The 24407-nt window shown below is 43.1% G+C and overlaps 1 protein-coding gene across 1 annotated transcript in view; it reads right to left on the bottom strand.

Annotated features, from left to right (window-relative positions):
* Window positions 1-24407, bottom strand: part of gli2a (GLI family zinc finger 2a) — a 113846-nt gene that overhangs the window by 41187 nt on the left and 48252 nt on the right. The window contains exon 3 of the mRNA XM_071355278.1: window positions 3768-3873. Coding sequence (XP_071211379.1) covers window positions 3768-3873 — 106 coding nt within the window. The remainder of the gene's footprint in view (window positions 1-3767; window positions 3874-24407) is intronic.

Below are 24407 nucleotides of genomic sequence, written 5' to 3'. Positions count from 1 at the left end.
GGCTGGATTTTGGATACTAATTACCCCCTCCAACATGTTGGCAGAGAGAAGAGGCTGGCTTCCCTCTTCACTGACTTATGGGTTCACACAGAGGATGCCCATTTCCACAATCCACTTTAGGCCTACACCGCACATTATAAGCACTGTCTCAAAGCAAAGCTCTGTACTGTTACACTGTCTCAGAGCAAGCAAGCACTGTAGTGTACTGTTGAGGGATGAATGCATCTTTCCCCAAATGTCCCAATCTTTCTCCAAAGAACTTTGCCAAATTCCCCTAGTCCAGACCAGCGAAATGCTCCAGGCAGTTTACTCTTATGTCTTTGGTGCATCTAGCCATATCCATGAGTAACTAAGAGGCCTATCTAGCCAGGTACTGACTGATGCAGCATCCCTCCCTAGGAACTCTGGTTCTTGTTCCTCCTGTTCTTTCCATGATATAGACTGACTAGGTGAATCCAGGTGAAAACTATGATCCCTTATTGATGTCACTTGTTAAATCCTCTTCAATCAGTGTAGATGAAGGCTAGGAGACAGGTTGAAGAAGGATTTTTAGTCCTTGAGACATGGTTTGTGTATGTGTGCCATTCAGAGGGTGAATGGGCAAGACAAAATATTTAAGTGACTTTGAAAGGGGTATGGTAGTAGGTGCCAGGCACATTTCACGCTAAACAGTTTCCCGTGTGTATCAAGAATGGTCCACCACCCAAAGGACATCCAGCCAACTTGACACAACTGTGGGAAGCTTTGGGGTCAACATGGGCCAGCATCCCTGTGGAAAGCTTTCGACACCTTGTGGAGTCCATGCCCCAATGAATTGAGGCTGTTCTGAGGGCAAATGGGGTTGCAACTCAATATAAGGAAGGTGCTCCTAATGTTTTGTTCACTCAGTGTATATGGAAACTAGCTATAAACAGAGAAGGAACTGTCCCATAGCTAGCTCTGTTCTGAGGCGCTGCCAGCCAGGCATGAAGGCAGCATCCATCCCTTCTACCAGAGTAGGAATAGTCCGATAGCTGTAAATATGACAGCTCTGACAAAATGACCCATGCCCTCATTATTTTCCAAGCAAACAGTGATGAAGGGTCTCAGTGCGGAGCCGTCTTGTTCAGGTAGACAGGAAGCAGAACCCCTGACATACTGCAGTGCGGGTAACAAAGCGACATACACCGCCGACATATGACACCGCTACTTAATTTGCAGAGCAAGGTATATGTAATTAGGGTGATTTTGGCACAGGCGGAGGAACAGACAGCTAGATCAGGGGCTTGATGAATTAGGGGAGCACTGTCAAGATCAAATCACATTAATCATGGCAGTCGGAGTAAGGACTCTGTTTCCAACTCCACTCGTCCTCCTCCCTGGTTTGTCTAGTGATGAATAGCTTTTCCACTGCAGGAACCAAGTATGTATCACCATCACCATCAGATCTGGGAATGCAAATAGAAGTCCCACAAACCTATTGATTTGTTTCATCCACCTCTTTGTGTTTTTTAAGATAAGCGGAGAAAGGAGAGGAGAGCTGGCAATGTTAAGCAGACCAAACTTTTTCTGGGACGGACAACAAATTAAAAGGTGTGGACTGGAAAGAAATGTGTCAGTTTGGGTGGAGCCTGAATGACGAAAATAAGCCCAATTTGGCCAAAGTTCTGTCTATCTTTCTTTCTTGATAGCTTGCATGCCTGCCTGCCTCAGTCTGTCTGTCTGTCTGACAGATCCCTCTCTGTGGATCTCCTCTAATGTGAAGAGGATGTCTCTCTGGCAATGCTCCCTAGCGTTTCAGCGCACCCTGCCAGCGGAACTACAGAGCTTTCCAAGTCCCACACCATGAAACGAAAGGGAGATACCAACGGAAATGTTAACATTCTGTTGTATTGGTGCTAAACCGACTGGTTCTTTATTTTCTCCTTTCTCTCTCTCAGTATCATCTGTCTTTAATATGGACCTGGCTTTCTCTCTCTCCGTTTGGAAAGGTTTCTCTCTCTCTGACTTGGATGAAAGGAGGGAGAGATGGCGGGACCACCGAGGGTAAATCACTCCAGGGTGATGACTGACCTGCTCATTCACATTCTTGTAAAGAACAGGACACACTCCAGAAAACATTCATTTAATTAAAGATAAGGTTTAACAAACTGAAACAGAAGCCAGTGCCCAACAATTTAGCTAGATCAGGTATTAACAAACTGGGGTATGCAATGCCATCCGGGGTACGCCAAATTAATTTTTTCCTTCACATTTTCAAACAGTGCTTTTAGCTGTTGCTCATGTTTGGTATCTGTACTGATGGTGCAAAAGCCATGACATAGTGGAGTGGTAACGCACGTGCAAGCAGTTGCTCCCAACGCCACTTGGGTACACTGCCACATCCACCGAGAGGCTCTTGCTGCCAAGGGAATGCATGACAGCTTGAAAGACATTTTGGACACTACAGTGAAAATGGTTAACTTTGTTAAAGCAAGGCCCTTGAACTCAAATGTATTTTCTGCACTATGCAATGATATTGGCAGCGGCCATGTAACGCTTTTACAACATACAGAAGTTTGCTGGTTATCAAGGGGCAAAGTATTGATACGTTTTTTTTAATGAGAGACGAGCTTAAAGTTTTCTTTACTGACCATAATTTTCACTTGTCTGACCGCTTGCATGATGACGAATTTCTCACACGACTGGCCTATCTGGGTGATGTTTTTTCTCGTATGAATGATCTGAATCTAGGTTTAAAGGGACTCTCCGCAACTATATTCAATGTGCAGGACAAAATTGAGGTTATGATTAAGAAGTTGGAGCTCTTCTCTGTCTGCATTAACAAGGACAACACACAGGTCTTCCCATCATTGTATGATTTTTTGGGTGCAAATGAACTCAAGCTTACGGACAATGTTAAATGTGATATAGCGAAGCACCTGAGTGAGTTGGATGCGCAATTACATAGGTACTTTCCCGAAATGGATGACGCAAACAACTGGTTTCGTTATCCCTTCATGTCCTGCCTCCAGTCCACTTACCGATATCTGAATAAGAGAGCCTCATCGAAATTGCAACAATGGTTCCGTGAAAATTTAAATGAATCAGAAGCCACTTCCTGATTTCTGGATTGGGCTGAGCTCAGAGTATCCTGCCTTGGCAAATCACGCTGTTAAGAGACTGATGCCCTATGCAACCACATACCTATGTGAGAGTGGATTCTCGGCCTTCACTAGCATGAAAACTAAATACAGGCACAGACTGTGTGTGGAAAATGATTTAAGACTGAGACTCTCTCCAATACAACCCAAAATTGCAGCGTTATGTGCATCCTTTAAAGCACACCCTTCTCATTAATCTGTGGTGAGTTAGTCACAATTTTCAATTAACAAAAGGTTTTATATGTAAGATGGTTAAATAAAGAGCAAAGTTATTTATTATTATTATATTTTATTTGTGCCCTGGTCCTATAAGAGCTCTTTGTCACTTCCCACGAGCCGGGTTGTGACAAAAACTCACACTCATTCTTATGTTTAATAAATGTATCGTATAGTGTGTGTGTGGCAGGCTTACAATGATGGCAAAAGAAAACAACATTTGAGAGTGTGCTGACCCTGGTGCTAGAGGGGGTACGCAGCTGGAGGTTGAATGGGTACGGGACTATAAAGAGTTTGGGCACCACTGAGCTAGATGCCTTGGCCATAAACACTCACATTCTGCCCTCCTGTGCAACACAACTGGTGCAAATCTGAACTTAAATTCAAACCACCACTTTATGAATTAATGAGTACATTAGTCTTACTTACCCATGCATGGCGTGGAGGGGATGTGGCTCGTAATGATACCTCCCCTCGTGGTGACGCATATCGATTGGGATCGGTGTGTGAAACGTGGGGAAGAGATGGTGAGGACCTGTACAGGGAGGGGGGAAGAAAGAGAGAGAGAGAGAAATGTAAAACACCTAAGACAAATGTCAAACAAAAAACATAAGCAGCAAAACAACCCAGAGCTACGATATGAATACTTTGAAACTCTGAAACAGTATAAACAAACGCAAGAAATTGAATTATACCAACAAGACACTTGATGAAATTGAAAACGCAATTGACCAAAATCAGTTCTGGGACATGTGGAACAATTTAAGCACAACAAAGCCACAAGAATTAGCCATACAAGATGTAGGAATTTGGAAAACTTATTTTGATAATCTATACAAAAACATCCCACAAAAAGACTTACAACAGAACCAATTAGAAATTAAAGAAAAATTTAACATCCTTGAATCAGTCATTAAAAACAACCAAAATCCATTAGATTACCCAATAACCCAACAAGAACTAAATGCAAAGCTCAAGTCCACCAAAAAAAGAGGGCAAAATCTTTGCTTGCTATATTGACTTTAAAAAAGCATTTGATTCTATTTGGCACGAAGGGCTATTCTACAAAATTCTCCAAAGTGGGCTTGGTGGTAAGGTGTATGACTTAATAAAATGTATGTACACAGAAAACAAGTGTGCAATAAAAATCAAAAACCAAAGAACAGAATTCTTTTCACAATGTCGAGGTGTGAGACAAGGCTGCAGTTTGAGTCCAAATCTTTTCAACATTTATATCAATGAATTAGCAGACATGTTGGACCATTCTCCAGCGCCAGGACTCACACTATTTGACACAGAGTTGAAATACCTGCTATATGCTGATGACTTGGTACTTCTATCACCAACCAAAGAAGGTCTTCAACAGAACATTAATATTCTAGAGCAATATTGCCATAATTGGGCCCTGGCAGTAAATTTCCAAAAAACGAAAATCATGATTTCCCCCCCAAAATACTGATGTCAGAAACACAAATATAAATTCACCCTGAACAACACCATAATTGAACACACTAAAAATTACACCTACCTTGGTCTGACCATATCTGCATTGGGAAACTTTAATATGGCAGTAAATGCACTCAAAGAAAAAGCCCGCAGAGCATTGTATGCAATAAAAATGAAATTATTCAAAATCAACATCCCAATTAGAATTTGGACCAAAATATTTGACAGTGTAATCCTACCAATAGCTCTTTACGGAAGTGAGGTTTGGGGGCCACTCAATAAACTGGACTTTAAAATGTGGGACAAATTATGGCAATCCAATTGAAGCTCTACATGCAGAATTCTGTCGGAAAATCCTACAAGTCCAGAGAAATACACCAACTAATGCATGTAGGGCAGAATTGGGCCGCTTTCCAGTAATAATGAAAATACAGAAAAGATCATTAAAATTTCAGCTACATCTAAATTCAAGTCCAAATTCAAGTCTGCAATTTAAAGCACTTCAAACCCAAGAGCTGAGCCCAGAAACGAGCCCTCTCAGTCAGCTGGTGTTGGACCTAACCAACCAAGCTGACACCAGCACTGCTTCAAAATAAATAATTCCAATAAACAAAATCATGAACCAATCAAAGGACTCATATATACAACATTGGAAAAACGAAACAAAATCCCAAAGCCGACTAAATTGCTATCTGACCCTAAACAGAGAATATGAATTGGCTGATTATCTCTACTCTGTCAGAGATACGAAGCAGAGACAGATCCTTACCAAGTACAGGCTGAGTGACCACCGATTGGCAATAGAAACCGGCAGACATAAAAAGACATGGCTACCCAAAGAGGAGCGTGTATGTGGTAACTGCACGACAGGGGAGGTAGAGACAGAGATGCACTTTCTCCTTTACTGTGATAAATATTCCTCACCAAGAGATTCATTATTCACAGAAATGACTACATTTATTCCAAATTTGAACTTATTAAACCCAGAGGAAAAACTAAAAATACTCATGGGCGAAGGAGCAATGGCTCCTCTTGCAGCCAAATATGTATTTGCCTGCCATAGCCTGAGGGACACTGAATAATAACATCTGCATAGTAAGCAGTAACTTACTTATTATTACTATTATTGTTATTACTGTTATTGTTATTACTATTATTATTGTTGTTTATCATTCCAAATAGTAGTGGTATGGGTGGTAATGGTAATGATAGCAGTTTAGTGATGGTGGTGGTAGAAGTAGTGGTAATGATGATAGTAGTTGTAGTACTGATGTAATGGTGAAGATGACCGTTATTTAGTTATAAGTTAGTTATAGTTTCATTTTCCATATTTATATTTTTATATTTATTACATTACATTCTACTATTGACTGTTACCCTTTTATTGTTATTATTTTTGTATTTAATTTTGTATTATTATTTACTGCCATTTTATATTATTATTTGTAATTGTTTATAATTTTATTACAATGTATATTGTTGCTTGGCAATATTGACACAATGTTTTTCATGCCAATAAAGCAGCTTGAATTTTTGAATTTGAGAGAGCGAGAGAGCGAGAGCGAGAGAGAAAATCCACTTCAATAAAGACTTTCCAGTGAAATATTTTAAAGGGTAAAAAGCTATAATGCAGCAAACATAACCACTTCAGAGGGCTGGCTGAGCAGTTTTGTGTCAAATATTGGCACTATCACACATGAAGAAGAATGACTAAATAAAGAGTGGTCCTGAGGAATCCTACATCTCAAACATGAGAGATGACAAAGACCTGCTGCGATCCATCCCTTTGAACTTGGTGTGTGTGTGTGTGTAAGTGTGTGTGTGTGCGTGCGTGTAGAGGTGCCCATGTGAAGGAGTGCTACAGTCTGGACATAAACAAGGAACAACAGCATTGAGATGAAAACCTCCCTGCTATACTGGAGATGCTCACCTCACAGGCAGCAGCTAAACCATTATTACCGTACACACTAGTAGTGGTTCATGTAAGAGGAGAGAGAGCACTTACTTGCTGTCCTGAGCTGGAATGAGTCAACAAAGAGAAGCAGCAGGCATTTCACCAAGCTAGCTAGCTGAGGATGATGTACTCCTGCTCCATACCTCCACAGCATGGGGTGTAACTGTACATTTTTACTGTTCCAATAATACCAGTAATTGAAACCTTAAATTACAATCAGTCTGGTCTGGATCGTTCGCCCCGGGTACTGTGTCTCTTAATAGCGCTCTATGTGTAAAAGGGATGAAACACACAGTTATTTCACGATGAGTGTGTTTATGTGAAAGACTAGAAAAATGCACAAATCAACAATTTCCTGCCATAAAAAGGTTCATAGCTAATGGGACGTCTTGTTAAAAACAACAGACATTCATTAATTAGTGTGATGAATACATCTGAGTCTGAGCCTATTTAGACCCTCTTTAGCTCCCCCTCTAGCTGTCTTTATGAACACTTTCTAAGTTGTAACCAGTTCAGTTTCTCCTCCTTTAACATCCTCCCCTTTTAAATGTATGCTGAATAAAATCAAAGCGAGGATATTCAGCAGCACATGCCACCCCAACAATTGCCCTGATTCTACTCCACAAATGGGAGTAAGTGAAAGCATATGTTTTTATAACTGGATCCAGGCTAGTGTGTGTGCATTGCAGTGAGGAGAAAGAGAAGAAGGAGAAGGAGGAGGCCAGGCCAGCTCTCTTGGGTTGGCTGGTTGGTCTCTGGGATCTCTGTATTAAGATTCTTTGTGCAGCATCATGCGCTCCAGTGAGTCAGAGATGACCTGGGGAGCAGAGACTATAGGGGTCAGAGGTTAGGTGGCACAGATCATTATCTCCTGTGTGGGATAGGGTGATGAAGGAGATAGGGGGATGTGGAAGCAGGCAATGAGGGTGTGTGTGCGTGATTTCAAGGGGAAGTTCTACCTGCAAGAGTCAGCATTCCTGGGTCATCACTAAAGCCACTAAAGCCCAGCAGAGCCCCCTGTCACTTTGATGGACAGGCACCACACTACAAAGCTTAGCCCACGAACAGAGCACAAACCTAGGCAAACGACAGAGATTGTTGTGGCCTCATGTCCCACCTGAGAGGAAAAGGACTAAAGCTATAAGGACTGAGGCTAAGCCCACCACAGTGCTTTGCCTCTGAGCAGTGGTGTTTGAAGACAAGACAGGAAACTTTCTTCAACTTTCTTCTCTGAGCATGATGGCTCCTTCCTTGGCAGCCTCCTGTTTGATATGTACTTAGCTTCATTACTGCACAAAGACTCATGGAGGCTCCTGAAGCCATGGCTGAGAAAACATGCCACTGTAACTCGACTCTGTCTGCCTGGAGGCCAAACAGGAATATTTTGAATGTTTTTCTTTGGGAACTGCAAACACAAAGCAAGACATTACTGGTACTTAGTCGCAATTGAGCCTATTGTTCTCATGATTGCCTGTTGTACCGTAACCTAATTTGTGGGTTATTGTGACATACAAATGCATGGTTTCAGGTATGCACTGTCCCAACAACTGTGATTGTTGTTAGAAATGGTTGACTTGCATGGAATTGTTTACAAGCGTTGTGGCATTAATCATGAAGAAGGTAATGTATATGTTCTTTTCCCCATCATTGACTGCTTGTCAAGTAGCACAACTAAAACAAAACAGTGTTCATCATGACATCAAGTCAGTGTAATTGAACATCCTCGCCCTCCACGTTCCAGGACCTCAGTCTCTGTAACGTTCTACACCGGGGTTTCCCAAACTCGGTCCTAGGGCCCCCCCTGGGTGCCCGTTTTGTTTTTTGCCCTAGCACTACACAAAAAACTACATTTGCAGTTTTTTTTTTTGGGGGGGGGGGGGGGGGGGCAGGACCTTGTTTGGGAAACCCTGTTCTACTTTGGACGTCTGCCAACGAGCCTCTCTCTTCCCTTTATATGAAAGAGAAGACACATTCAGACACAAGTCAACTTGTACGTTAGAAGCAACAAAAAGCCACCCTGTAAAAACTTAATGGGGAGATGATTGTGGGGAGAAGTTCCAGCGTTTATCCAAACATGTCTCCTGGCTCCCAACAATTCTGGATGCGAGGCAGGGAGAGTGGGCTGTTGAAGAGGATGGAGTGATATGGAATGGGTCTGGGTCAAGTAGGTCAGTGGTACTCAGAGTCTACTGGAGTTGGCATACCCTAACTTGAAAACAAGAAAATAGGAACAACTTCCTCTTATTAGACAAAGGAAGGAGCCCCAGAGAGAGAGGAGCTGTTCTGATCTAGGGGGATAGACTGAGTAGGCCTGTTCCATCACCCAGACAGCTGCATTGTTTCTTGGGCCACAGGGACAACAAGAGGCAGGTACAGGGGTTGGGTACATGGTACAGGGTAGGGTCCACAGGCACTGGACTGCCAGCTGTCCCCCTGGGTGAGCAGCAATGTAGGGACACACTGCCCCAGCCTCCCCTCACACACTTTTGCACCCTGACACTCTCACTCTCCTCTGGCAAGACAATGCTGAAAGTGTCTAGAACACACCCTCTCACTTTGCTCTCTGTAGACTCTACAGTAGTGTAGACTATACAAAACTGCATGTAATCATAGACATAGAACTACTTGAATGGATAGAAGGGATTCTATTTCCTTCTGAAGCTAGGCCAGTAGAGTCCCTGCCCATCTTCCGAAAACACCTGAAACCCTACCTCTTCAAAGAGTATCTGAAATAATCCCACAGCACCCCCCTCAACCCCCACCTTACTATGAGGAAGGCTCAAAAAATGGTCAAAGACTCCAGTCACCCAAGTCATAGACTTTTCTCTGATACCGCACAGCAAGCGGTACCGGAGCGCCAAGTCTACGTCCAAAAAGCTCCTTAACAGCTTCTGTCCCCAAGCCAAAAGACTGCTGAACAGTTAATCAAATGGCCACCAGGACTATTTACATTGACCCTCCCTTTGTTTTTACACTGCTGTTACTCGCTGTTTATTATCTATGCATAGTCACTTTACCCCTACCTACATGTACAAATGACCTCGACTAACCTGTACCCCCACACATTTACTCGGTACCGGTACCCCTTGTATATATAACTTCATTATTGTTATTTTATGGTTACTTTTTTTAACTTTAGTTGATTTAGTAAATATTTTCTTAACTCTTATTTTTCTTAACTGCATTGTTGGTTAAGGGCTTGTAAGTAAGCATTTCATGGTAAGGTCTACACCTGTGACAAATAAAAATGTATTTGATTTGTTGTTGTCCCACCTAGCAGTCTTAAGATGAATGCACTAACTGTGAGTCGCTCTGGATAAGAGCGTCCGCTAAATGACTCAAATGTAAAATGTAAATGTGAGCCTCCAGTGCAGAAAGGTTTAGTTACAGCCAGGATGTTCTCATCAGATTCTAGTTAGTGTCCGTGAAGCAGCTCATTGTCACTTCAAGGCAGTTACTTTCATCTCTGTGGATCGCTTAGTGGAGTTGATCCACCCACCTCATGGGAACATGCTTCTTAAACTGTGTTAACTTTGTTTGTGTTCATTTACATATCTGTGTGCTCTCAACACCTGTAGATGTTCCCTCATCATTACATTTGCTTAAATGTCTTTAAAAATATTATTGGATTCCATCCCCCATAATAATGATCTTAGATGTGTCAAACATCCAGACAACAACCTTTATTCTTGTTGTGGTCGGGTGTGTTCTCACCCTAAAGACAGAGACATGTGTTATTAACAAAGGGCACTGGTGTGTGTTTTTTGTCTGTGATGCTCAAAGCAAAGGGAAAACATTAACTTTTCATGTCCAGACACAGCCAGCAGTAGCAAGGATCAGATCAGGGCTCTACATTGAAGTGAAGAGGGTCTGCATCCCAAATGGCACCCGAGTCTCTATATGGTGCACGGTTTTTGACCTAGGACCCATAGGGCTTTGGTCAAAAGTAGTGCACTATATATAAGGAATAGGGTGCCATTAGGAACGCACAGGGGGTCATCCACTAAGGAAGTACTTAGTGATAATAATATCGAGAGAGAGAGAGACCTAGCCTGGACAGGGTAATTAAAACAGCTTTTCTGTCACGCTCTCTGAGAAAATGAGGGAGGACGCTAGGGGAGAGGGGTATGAGAGAGGGAGGGAGCTAGGGGAAGAGAGGAAGGAGGAGAGGAGGGGGCTAGGGTAGGAGGGAAAGAAGGAGAGGAGTAGGAGGGGGTTCCATTCAGACAGGACATTCCAGCAGAATAAGTTGGCTGGGGTCCTAACTACACAGCACCATGCCAACTTCTACACACAACGAACGAACAGCCCCGTCCCGTCTTGGCCTGTGCTGCACTGCACCATGGGAAGCAAAGCAACAGTCTGACCGGCGTAAGGCTACCGGTGGCTGGAGGAAAGATTTCGGTAGCTAGCGTGCAATTTGTTAACGCCAAGCTGAGGAGAAATACAGGGAGAGAAGCCTTTTTTTAGACGTCAATAGTACTGCACATCCATTCAACCACAACAGTTTAGCCCCATTTGAGAGGTTAAACTGTTCCTATTGTGTATTTAGACTGACCTATGACTATTATTACACACACACAGCATGAACCAGCCAGGTTAATAAGCCTGTGTGGTTAGTCAGATCCTAGTCCAATTCAACACACACAACAGGTTAATAGGCCAATGTATTAAGACTGATCCAAGACCAGTTTAAAGTTCACAGCCCAAGGTTTAGTCTGCGGTGCTGACTCCTCCTGAGGCATGGGCTCACCATGGCGACAGAAGGATTACGGGCTTACAGCAGAGCACGAAACAACCATACCACCTCTGAAAGGAAGTATTAAGTGTGTGTGCGTGCGAGAGAGAGAGACTGTGTGTGTGTGCTCTTCTCTTCACACCCCTCCCTCAGGGGCAGATGGTAAAATGATACATGTTTTATTGATAGGGGATTTGGGGTTAAAGGTAAGTAAATTAGGTCAGGGCCTGGCTCCATAGCAACATGTGACATGAAGAATGAATGTCTATCAGAGAACCTGTGTTTATTTTCTTTGACTGATTTGAAGTTTGAAGTCAGTGACTGGCTGCTAAGAGGCAGAGGAAATTCACTTTAATATTCAAATAAACATACAGTATGGAAAAGTAACATTGTTTTCAGTTCCAGCTCTGTTGACTCAGGGAAGTGGTTGATTTAAATTATTTATTTGAAGACGTTGACGTCTCAAACGGTACATTGTCCATTTGGTGACAGTTACAGCTTGGCTAGGGCATCCATATGCCGTGTTAAACAGTAAGATTGAGGGGGCTGAAGGGAGACTATGTAGGGAGGATGGGAGAATGTTCTTTGAAAATGTTTTTTTATAGAGAGTACTCATTATTCCACTTCAGATTCTTCGATGGTGTTCATTAAATCATATCAGGCAGGGAAACTTTGTGTGAGAAGCACCATTGTAAATGTTAGACAATGTGTGTGTGTGTGGGTGTGTGTGTAAGAGAAAGAGAGAGAGAGTTGTGTACAGGAAACGAACTCAGGACACGGCTACACAACGCCCGATGAAGATCGGACACATCTTGGGGTGCCCATGGCAACTGGCCCTAAACACAGCCTGCATGATGGGCCTTAACAGTCAACACTCTCACAACACGCTCACTCTCTCTCTCTCTCTCTCTCTCTCTCTCTCTCTCTCTCTCTCTCTCTCTCTCTCTCTCTCTCTCTCTCTCTCTCTCTCTCTCTCTCTCTCTCTCTCTCTCTCTCTCTCTCTCTCTCTCTCTCTCTCTCTCTCTCTCTCTCTCTCTCTCTCTCTCTCTCTCTCTCTCTCTCTCTCTCTCTCTCTCTCTCTCTCTCTCTCTCTCTCTCTCTCTCTCTCTCTCTCTCTCTCTCTCTCTCTCTCTCTCTCCCTCCCTCCCTCCCTCCAGCTGGCTTTTCTCTGCCATCATCCGTCTCCGTCAAACAACAGGCCTAATCCAACCAATCACTCCTAAGAAACTCAGTTTCAGCCAACCCCAAATCTGACTGCTCTTTGACCACCAGTCAGTATGATGCATCACCTATACCTGAGCTGAGGTAGGGAGGGGCACTGGTCCTCTTGTGCTCTTAATTGTCTTTAGGGCACTGTAATAAGACTAGGACCTCACCTCTCTTTGCCATATAGTAAGTTATAACAGTAGGGCCTGTATGTTATGGTAGTGTGGGGGAAAGGGGGGCAATGGCTGGAAGGGAAATGCAGATATCCGCGTTGGGCAGACGTGTCTTGGGGATCAGGGTCTAATGACCGCCATGCATCACCCAGCTGGGAGCGGACTACATTATGCTGGGCATTTAGAGAAAGAAGAGCTTGAGGGGGGCAGCCGTGTGGCTTCACTGGCCTGTGATGTTCAAATCAAATCGTCTTTGTCACATACGCTGAATACAACAGGTGTAGACCTTACCGTGAAATGCTTACTTACAAGCCATTAACCAACAATGCAGTTAAGAAAAATAAGAGTTAGGAAAATATTTACAAAATAAACTAAAGTAAAAAAAAGTATCAATAAAATATCAATAATGAGGGTATATATACAGAGGGTACCGGTACAGAGTCAATGTGTGGGGGTACAGGTTAGTCGAGGTAATTGAGGCAGTATGTACAGATAGGTAGGGGTAAAGTGACTACGCATAGATAATAAACAGTGAATAGCAGCAGCGTTAAAAAAAAGTGCGGGTCAATGCAAATAGTACGGGTAGCCATTTGATTAGCTGTTCAGCAGTCTTATGGCTTGGGGGTAGAAGCTGTTAAGAATTCTTTTGAACCTAGATGCAGTGGTGTAAAGTACTTAAGTAAAAAGACTAAAGTATTACTTAAGTAGTTTTTTGGGGTATCTGTACTTTACTATTTATATTTTTGACAAATTTTACTTTTACTCCACCACATTCCAAAATAAAATAATGTACTTTCTACTCCATATACTTTCCCTGACACCCAAAAGTTCTCATTACATTTTGAATGCTTTGCAGGAGAGGAAAATGGTCTAATTCACGCACTTAAAGAGAAAATCCCTGGTCATCCCTACTGCATCTGATCTGGCTGGGTCACTAAACACAAATACTTTGTTTGTAGATTATGTTGGAGTATGCCCCTGGCTCTCCGTAAAATAATAAAAGGAAATCGTGCCGAATTCCAAATGATTTATACTTTTACTTTAAATACTTAAGTATATTTTAGCAATTACATTTACTTTTGATACTTAAGTAAATTTAAAACCAAATACTTTTACTTACTTTTACTTTTACTTGAGCCATTTTAAGGTATCTTTACTTTACTTTTACTCAAGTATAACAACTGGGTACTTTTTCCACCACTGCCTAGATGTTAGCATTAGCGTGCCGTCTCTGTAAGACTGATGACTGGTATGTTAGCATACCGTTAGCATGCTGTAGCTTTGGGGACCAGAGAGGAGCGAGGGTCTCTGTAAGACTGATGGTCTGTCTGGTTAATCAGCTACCTGACCAGACTCTGATGGATCACTGGATCAGCTGACCTAACCCTGGTTAACACACCCAGGTGTGGGTCTGGTTCACTAATTACCTTAGAGCACAGAGAACTAAGTCTATTGTCTATACAGCAGAGATGGTGATAAAACGAGGTTGTCTGTTGAATTAAGATTGTGTGAATAAAACTGTCCCTCGACACAATGCTATCTACAAGCTTAGTTGTATTATTTCTTATTCTAACACAGTTGACATGATTTGCAATTTCTATATTATTCTCTATTCTTACTGATTGCACATTGTTTTTTTTTGTTCGTCTTCCTAATGCAACAACTAAGCAAAGTCTCACCTCAAACCCAGTGCGGGAACCGCGGCCACAACAGCTAGCGTTATCTGACCCTTTGACATCTGCATCACAGCTGATAGAAAAGCTGCCAGCTCATACAAAGAACGCCCTCACAACCCTAACGGCCCGATGACGGCATGGTCAGCACTGGTTCAGCACATCCCCCCTCTGCCCCTCACAAAAGGGTATTTTTTAACGGGAACAGGGAGAGAGTGGGAGAAACAGAGGAAGTGCCCTCCATAGCCAGACAATGCGTGGGAGCATTGTCTGAGGGGGGTTGGGTGTTGTGGCTGGGGGTCACCCCGGGGTGATAGCCTCCTGGGTAGCCAGGGTTCTGGGCCCTAACTGGGGCCTGACAGGGGTGGGGTGAGCCAAGAGGGGATGTGGGGAGTGTCTCAGAGAGAGACACATTCTGGACTCTATTAAACTGCCACTGATAACACTAGGCTGCTGACACAGAACAAGAACCTGACTCACCTCCTCACAGACAGTCTGGTCTCAGGATCATTCTCCTGGGATTTCTGGTCTGAAGGAAACTCTCTCACTCAGGGAACGAGTTTTAAAAACAGCAATGAGAAACAGCTGTGGAGGATCTGAGATGGTTGATGTGATTGGGTAAGGGTCAGAGATCCTCTGTCTGATTGGTTCGCAGGTGCTTTTTTAGGGGTCTGAGAATTCAGACAGGCTGTCCGGTCAGGCTCTGACTCTTTCTCTTCCTAAAACAGAACCATTTTGTTTGTGAATATACTACTGCTAGTCTAGTAGGGGATTTAACTCAGTGCCTTGCAACTACTATTTGGTTTTTGTGTCAGCTAGCTGGGCAGGCTACGCTAACTGAAGGAATCAATGTCACATTTACATTAAAAACAACAAGCAAGGTCTTAAACCAGGAGAGTGTTGGCTACAGCTCCATCTCCCACACAGAGAAAGTGAAATGATTTATCACCAGCCTTCATTTTATAATTTTTTTACAGCACAGACCCGCACCGCCAGTGTGAAAGCCACTGAACTTTGGGACGCATTTCCCTTACACCCTCCCCCCTCTTTCTACCTTTCCCGCTCTTTCTTTCTCTGCCCCTCTCTCCCCCCTTTTCTCTTTCTCAGTCCCTTTCGCTCACTCCCCCTTTTATGTCCGAGGGCCTAGTCAGAGATTAAGGCTCTTAATTGGAGCATCCGGGTTGGTTTATAGTGAGGCAGTCAGGGGTGGGGGAAAAACCAAGGGAATGTCCAATAGCACAGCATGGAAGGGCCCGGTCTCAAAAGGGGACAGTGGGGTGGGAAGGAGGAGGGAGGAGGAGGAGAGGACCTTTTCTCCCTGGACAATAGGGGTGCATTTTTGGGTTGTTAAGTGGGTGTTCACTGGGGTGGTTAGGATATTACCAGGCTGGACTGTATAAATCTGGAGCATGAGGATGAACCATGGGTGAGGGAGTTGGATGTTTGTAGGGCTGGGTTAGGCTAGGTATAGGAAGTGGGTGATGGTTAGGTACAGAGAGGGTGTTGGAGGTTTGGCGGGTGAGATGGAGGGGGTGATGCGGCCGGGTAATCATTAAATCAAAATGGGAGCTAGTCGTCCTCTCACAACATCCTCGGCCCAGTAACAGAAAAATAAACACACTGACTAGCTTCACGCTGGAGTAGAGGAGGAATGGAATGGGATTGGTGGATGGCGGGAGGGGGGGCACAGAGTCAACAATGGCATGAATTAAAAGGCTAACCTCAGGAACGGCCAAGTAAACGTGGTCTTTTTCTTTCTGTCGTCTGTCATGGAGTGCTTGTATAAGTAGAACAACCCTTCAGGCAGAAGAGCTCTCCTTACCCAAACACTATCAAGCACTACAGAGAGAGAGAGCGGAGAGCTGAGAGCTCAATGCATCAACACACTGCCTACACTTCTCAGAGCTTCTCAGAGCACCCAAAGCTCAGCATGGTACCCATATCAATAGTGACTAAATGTTTTGGAAACCGTACTGCTTTCCAGATGTAGAAAGGTATGTTTATGGACCCTTCATACAAGTTTCAGTGGATTTATCGTAAATGTTTTTGAAATGTTGAACTGTACCAAAATCGTTAGCATTTTACTGAGTTAGACTCAGATTACATCATCTTGATTACATTAATGTTTTTAATCCAATAAAAAGGAAATACATCTTGATTCCTCCAATGGGAGATGCTTCTCTTCCCTTGATCAAACTATTGCATTGAGAGGGCCTTGTGGAAAGCGATAAGCCATCTCGCCATAGTACAGAAGCCGGCATCTTTGAGCTGGCTTCACATACCAGGCGCAGCTGATATGTTTACTACGCTGTAATGCAAGTATAAAAGTAAAATAAACAGGGGTCTATGAGGAACACATGTCTCTTTCTTCAGCCCCTTCGTGGCTGGCAGAGAGGTCAAAATATTTAACAGTAGATTTACGTTGTAGAAGAGAAGGGAGGTTAATCTGTCTTCGTCTATATGTCCATCTTAATTAGTCTTCATTTAGTTTGAGTGTGCAGGCAAATCAAGCACTGGAGAGTTCATACAACATTGCGAGTGACTTGAGTAAAATGTAGTGAGAGTAAGCCCATTACAGAGACCTTAGACACACACACAGTTACTAGTACTGGGGGATATGGGTTGACGTGTAGGGTGGTATAGGGCCGAGGGTGAAGTCATGTAGAACTGGGGAATCCATTTACAACCCAAGGAACATTTTTGTTTAAGATGTTACTTGTTAAGCACCATCCGTGTTTGTTGCAACAGCTCCTCACTGAAAATAGAGGTGAAAAAAAAAGACCCGAAACGAAAGACAGAGAGAGAGAGAGGGAAGGAGAAAAAAGGAGGGAGAGAGAAAGAGCGGCTGGGACATTACTCAGCTACAACAACAACCTTCATGATAACTAATCATCTGTCACCAGGAGTCCAGTGACAATAGCTAGCTGCTACATTGTGTGATAAAATTAGCTGCTACTTCCCCAGTGTGTGTGACAGTCCCAGATGAGAGAGGTGAGGAGTTTTTTTTACCTCAGAACTCGTCTGCTGGGATCTCCTTTATCTTCCCAAAAAGTTTGTGTGGGGCAAGAATAAATAGTAAAAAACTATTTGCCACTATATAGCTCTAATAAGATTGTATACGTATACATATCAAGGCCCCTCAGAAAGAAAGTCCATGTGTTGAAGTGTGTTTGGAGTCAAGCCCAGGAGTCAATTGTGAGTCCACTAAGTTTTCTTCACACACTCCTATAAGCCTTCTCAACATCATGGTAAATATTGTCAGAGGAGGGCATGGCGTACCTCTGTCTTCTCTCCGTCTGTCTCTCAGATTTCAGTCCTTGATGAGCAAAGAATTGTCATATTGATCTTAGTGTGGTCTGGGGGAGGCTGGTATGCGTGGTTTGGTGAGGGGGGAGGAACGGACGGGCCTTCCTGGGTAAACACCCTACATGGGTTCTAGACAACACACACACACACACACACACACACACACACACACACACACACACACACACACACACACACACACACACACACACACACACACACACACACACACACACACACACACACACACACACACACACACACACACACACACGATGTGTGAAACTTACTCCTCAGCCTGAAGTATCCCCATTTCTCCGCGGAATAGCTAGCTTTTTGAATGGCACGACTGGTAAGACACTTTGGCAGGGCGGTCACGTATGCTAGCAAAGCAAAAGGTACTGGGTTCGAGCCTCGGTGTGAGCCAAATCAGGAGGAAGTGGAACTAGCTAAGCAAGCAGTGCCCTTTACACACGTACACAGCCCAGAGTGGGCTACCATCTGTTCACCCGCTACCATTAAGAGACTGTCTGGTGATAGAAAGGGTGCTACTGAGTGTAACACTCGGTTAACGGGAGTGTGCCGGTACTTTTTGCCATCTCTTGCATTGATGATTCAGTATTTGTCACGGCCGTTGTAAGAAGAGGACCAAGGCGCAGCGTGGTGAGCGTACATTCTCTTTTTATTAGAAAAGACACCGAACAAAACAATAAACACTACAAAACAAACCGTGAAGCTAAAGGCTAAGTGCCATAAAACAAAGTCAACTTCCCACAAAGACAGGTGGGAAAAAGGGCTACCTAAGTATGGTTCTCAATCAGAGACAACGATAGACAGCTGTCCCTGATTGAGAACCCTACCCTGCCAAACATAGAAATATAAATAATTGAACGAAAGAACATAGAATACCCACCCCAAATCACACCCTGACCAAACCAAATAGAGACATAAAAAGGATCTCTAAGGTCAGGGCGTGACAGTATTACTCAGCGATAATGTGAATCACTTTTTTGTTTGCTTCCCTGATCCAGTCATAGAAATAGAATCCCAGCCTTCTAAGAATCAGAAACATTCTAAATGTAGTTCTATTGATCCAGTCAGACCCAGGCCCAAGTCTGTCAATCTGAGGTCCTCAGGAAGAAGATACAAATCAGTCTAACAACTATAGAGGTCATCAATCTGCTAATAGAAGTCAAACCTCCTCCCACTGTCACAATGAAAGATTCATACTAAGTATCCAGAATGAAGGATTGATAATAGTCAATGATTTGTAAGAAGAGACGGTGAAGTAGAAGAGAGAGCACTGAGCCTGCAGCTGACTCAAGTGTTTAAATGGTGAGGAGTGTGAGTGAATAGGCAGAGAGTGACAGTGAGAGGGGAGTGTTCAATAGGTGCTGTCACAGCTAACAGGAGGGTCATTATCCTGTAGAAAAGAGCCAGGCATCACACTAGACACATTAATATGGTAATTATACTGTTAATGACAGGTACAATTACTCTCTGGGAGAATGAGAGGTGAAAAGAAATGGCGGGAAGGCTGTGTGTGTGTGTGTGTGTGTGTGTGTGTGTGTGTGTGTGTGTGTGTGTGTGTGTGTGTGTGTGTGTGTGTGTGTGTGTGTGTGTGTGTGTGTGTGTGTGTGTGTGTGTTTGTCCTCACCTTGCACTATTCAGCCAGGCTTCGTAGTGACTAAACTGATTTTGACATGCAACCAATGGATTTTTGAATTCATATACTATATATTTCTTTCTCAGCATCTGGAACAAATGAACTAGTATGTTTTTACTATATACTGTACAGATATACCATTACACTCATAATTAGAATATTTCTAAATATATAAAAGTCAAAAATAAAAACCCTATCCTAGAGTAATTTAGATTACAGAAATGGTACATGGTTGCTTTGGAAAAAAGTTAATTCAAAATGTAATCTAAACTGTGATGACGCCAATACAATCAGGACTTTCTACATGGCTGTGGCTGCCTTGCATTGCTCCGGCACTTTGTAATACCCCCCCCCACACACACACAACGAGGCCAATGCACACAAGCACGCTCGCGCACACAACGTGGCTGTCACCAGTGATAGAGCAGCAGTGTAACTGAGGAGTATGTCATTAAGGCTTCAGCCCACATCTAAATCACTACCAGCCGGTGAGACCCTCTCCTCTACTACTGTTGTAATGAGACATTTAGGGAACTTATCAAAGAGCACAGAGAGGTTTTATGTTTCCCATCAAGACTTAAAAGGACTCCTTAATGTTTATGTGGAGGTGAGGAGGAAAAGTGGAACTTAGTCAATGCTGTTTGTGTGTATGTGGTGACAACATGGATGACATAATTTTGGTGTGTTGGATTCTAGCTTGAAATATACTGTACTTATTCATGTTACCATACTAGACCTTATTGATGATTTTACATGTATAAGAAATGTATATGTTGGGGGGGGGGGGGGGGGGGTCAATTAAGGTTGAGTAGGAACTCTGTATGGAAAGTTACTGAGAGACAAGCGGAAATACAGAAGTTAATATTCTGTTCAAACATGTTATGCTGAATATTGATATTTCTAAGGAAGTAGGCAAAGAGCAGCCGTCTAGTTTTAGTTCCTGATACGTAAAGCCAGTTGCTGTGGAACTAGGACCATGAAGCATGTGGAACCCACCCTGAAGACCATCTGATTACAGTCCACACACACACACACACACACACACACACACACACACACACACACACACACACACACACACACACACACACACACACACACACACACACACACACACACACACACACACACACACACACACACACACACACACACACACACACACACGCCCATGCGGGTCCTAGACTTAGGCAGGGCCATGACAATACCAGTAAGTGGAACCTACTGTGTTTTGGCCTAGTGACAAAGAGGGAGTGTTTATCTTAGACATGCAAGGAGATGACTCCGCCTAGTCGGAAGGTATAAATATACGCTTGTGTGATTGTATGTTGTGTCTGCAGCTAAAGCACACAGTGGGTTGAATAAACTTAGTTTGAGTTTTCACTCTGTTTGTTCAGAACCTAACAGGTGTCAATGGTTTGAGCTCTAGTCTCTTAAGTAGAGGACACATAGGACTGGCGAACCACCCCAAAAAAATCACCTGACTGTTGCCCCATCCTTTTGGTTTGTCCCTACCTTAGAGCGATGTAATGTAAAGTACTATACATTCACATACTGCACTTGAGATCTAAATGTCAAGGAATGTATCCATACATACAGTAAGGCAAGCATCTGGCCTCCTGACATTGGTTGGTTGGTTAGGATGGTTTTGACGGGGTTAAAACAGCACAGTGCTTGTTTTTCCAAGGCTCTGACAAAAAAAATCCTTCCCACTCAAAGCAAAGAAAGCCCTCAATCTAAGAGCAGCACATTGGTTTAACAATCGCCGCTGCCGCCTTGATGATGAGATGATCCACATGTGCCACAGATGTCTCCTAAATAATCCAAGTATCCATCGCAAATAGCACCCTATTCCCTATAAAGTGCACTACTTTGAACAATATAGGGCGGAATAGGTTGTCATTTGGGACGCAACACTTGTCAAATTGTTCATGTGGGTTGTACTGAGTGCATATGTTGCTCGTGTTATTTTTAATTCTCAAAACTTTAAATAAGCCGACCACATGCTGCTCTCTCGACAGAGAGGAGCTCTCGTGTGACCGTGAAGTCATCATAGCTGCTGGATGTGGGAAATTAATGACGACGTTGCAGAAATCCAGTGGTTGCTTTGATAGCTTTATATTTCATATTTTTCTCCAAGACGTATTATATTGCCAGAGCCACACACAGCTTAGCTCCACCACCACCACCACTTGACTCAAGAGCTGCTTTCTTTGTCTTACCTCAGCCTCTTTTCCCCTTACGCTTAGGCCACTAACTCCTGGGCATTTCCTGCATTTTACACCCATAGCTGGGGTGAAGTGGGGTGGGATGGACAGAGGTAGGGCTTTGGCATTCATTACATTTTGTTAGCTGGTTATTGTCATGCAAAAGACTTCCAGTCTCACGGTAATTGACCATTAACTAACATAAACCCGTTTAGCATCTCCAGGCATATAAGCCACTGATGCGCACATTTGGAACATTTACATTAAAAAAAGTTTCATAAATACATTTAATATAGGCCTATACCGTCACAATAAATCCATTGCCACAGGCTGTAAGCTTGTTCATTTAGCAGACAAGATATGCTTATAAGTCCCGTGCCATTATTTTATAGCATATCATTTTATAGTAAGAAGAATATAATTTAACTTAGATTAATAAAACAGAAAGTATGCCATGGGCTCTCCAACCCCGTTCCTGCATTTACCCAGTGCTTAATTTGGGAAACCTAGTGAAATCTGTTTGGGAACATCGATAGTAACGTGTTTTCACAATGAAACATATTTCATTAAACTCATTTCTCTGCGCGCTGGCGAAAGGAATGAAGGAGAGAGAGGAAGAGATGGAAATGCACGGTGGTGAGATATTCTGTAGCTAAAGGTCATTTGTCAGCCTATTAATTATGAAAATATAAAAAAAATCCCTTTTACTTGGCTATTCAAAATCAAATACAAATGTACTATAATTCTAGCCTTAGCCGCCATGCACAATCAATGAACCAACAGCATCGCTTAGGCCTATAGGTCCTCTCCCAGAATAGAACGTTTGGAGCGTAGCATAGGGTAACCAGTCCATCCAGTATGCATAATAATATAGTCCACATTCAAAAGGCTAGAATTTGTTTAATTTGAGTGTACCAAAGACATCTTAAATAATAAAAAATATTCTGCCGTGCGTAATATGCGGTAGGCTATGTATTGTACAATGCACAATCATTATTTTAATTCAGGGTTTTTTCAGGCTTGGGCTCATAGGCCTATGCATAAACTCTAATATGCTTATGGGTGTTTTGAATTAATCACCGTATAAAGCGTTGTCCATTTCGTTGTGTTAAGGCATTGAAACAACATCCACAACAACCATGTTTTCCACTCAGTTTCAACCTGTTGTTGAACTTCTTTCTTCAAATTGATCAATCACAGTGAGGTGAGCTTTAAAAGCACATACTGTTTTGATGATAAGTGTTTGATGTGATTTTCAATCACATTTGCATTAATGTCAGAGTGGTTAGAGGGACAATAGAGCCCTGAGTACCAGGCCATTAGCAACCTGATTGTCATTAGCAAGTTGGGTACTACCAGCACGTGTCCACAGTATGATAAGGAGGAGATTACCGTGACTCAAGGGTCATGTGGAATTTTACTGCGGTCATGACTCATGACTGCCAGTGTGGCGGTAATCCGGTCACCGCAGCAGCCTAGACAGGGGAGTGAGTGGGGAGTGAGTAGGGGAGACAGAGCTTTATCCTGTTAAAATAGTTAAATATGATCCTGATCAAAACATTGCGCATTTACTAGCCTAATTAACGGTATGTGGTGGAGCAATGGTGTGTGCAGGTCCTACTTCACTGTCTTTTAGAGTGTCGAGGCTGCTCTATCACTGAGCCTGAACAGGATCATGTCTGAAACCATGTATGCAGCCAGCAGCAACCTGTCAGACCTGCAGACCGCCACGTATCAGCTCCTATAGATACTAAGTAGTGGTCCTAATCACCCTAACCATGGAGTAACTGAGCCCCTCCACCAGCCACCATAGTCCCACGTCTCTACCCCCAGCCCCCCATAACAGCCCCCCCAGTCTCAGGAGAATTTACAAGCACCGAGGCCTGAGATCACCTGAGGTTATATGTATTGTAATATGACAGGGTAATGGTTCCATTAACTGAGTGGAGGCAGAGAGAGGGGGAGACTATAGCAGAAACTATACTTTCCCCCCCCTACAGAAAATACATTTGCTGCGCTTGAGCGGATAAACCTAAGTAAGAATTCACACAGAATTACTGATCTACAAATCCCCTACAGTACTGCAGCATCCCCAATAACTACTAATTGTATCTGTTCAAGTTGAATGGATCTGCACAGTGCCTTGTTCAGGCCAATGCTTTTGAATGCTCTGCCTCACAACAGGAACATGTCTGCCTGGCTGCATGTTGCAGTACATTTAAAACCCCGGCGGTGACAATTATCCTTAATAACACAGTCCTTAACAAACAAAAGGGCCTTGTTCAGTTCAAAGTGTGACCTCTCCATACCTGTGCTAAATATCGTGACAAACACGCAGCTGGTTAATTGGGACTTTTTTTTCCATTGGTCCTGTAGGAAAGAAACTGGAGCCGTTCGATTCAGACCAATTCCATTTCACAGTGTTTATGAGGGAAAAAAATTTGCCATACGTTTTATGTAAAACTTTAGAATACAGAACATTCTCGACAAAGAGTTTCTTTTCTTATACAAGCAGTATGCACACTGTTTTGTAACTGGTGAAGGAGGACAAGGTGTCAGTTTCTGAAGGGATTCATTTACATACCAACACTACTTATGCTCTTTCACAGATCTTTTACTTTATAGGAATAATGGTACAGCTTGTGAATTTTTGTAGTAAGGCTTGATTTCTAGGCTACACTGTTATGGCTTTTCTCATTG

Source organism: Salvelinus alpinus, chromosome 20 (genome assembly GCF_045679555.1).
Source record: "Salvelinus alpinus chromosome 20, SLU_Salpinus.1, whole genome shotgun sequence".
In the NCBI taxonomy this organism is placed as follows: domain Eukaryota; kingdom Metazoa; phylum Chordata; class Actinopteri; order Salmoniformes; family Salmonidae; genus Salvelinus; species Salvelinus alpinus.
This window is presented reverse-complemented; position numbering and strand designations above follow the sequence as displayed.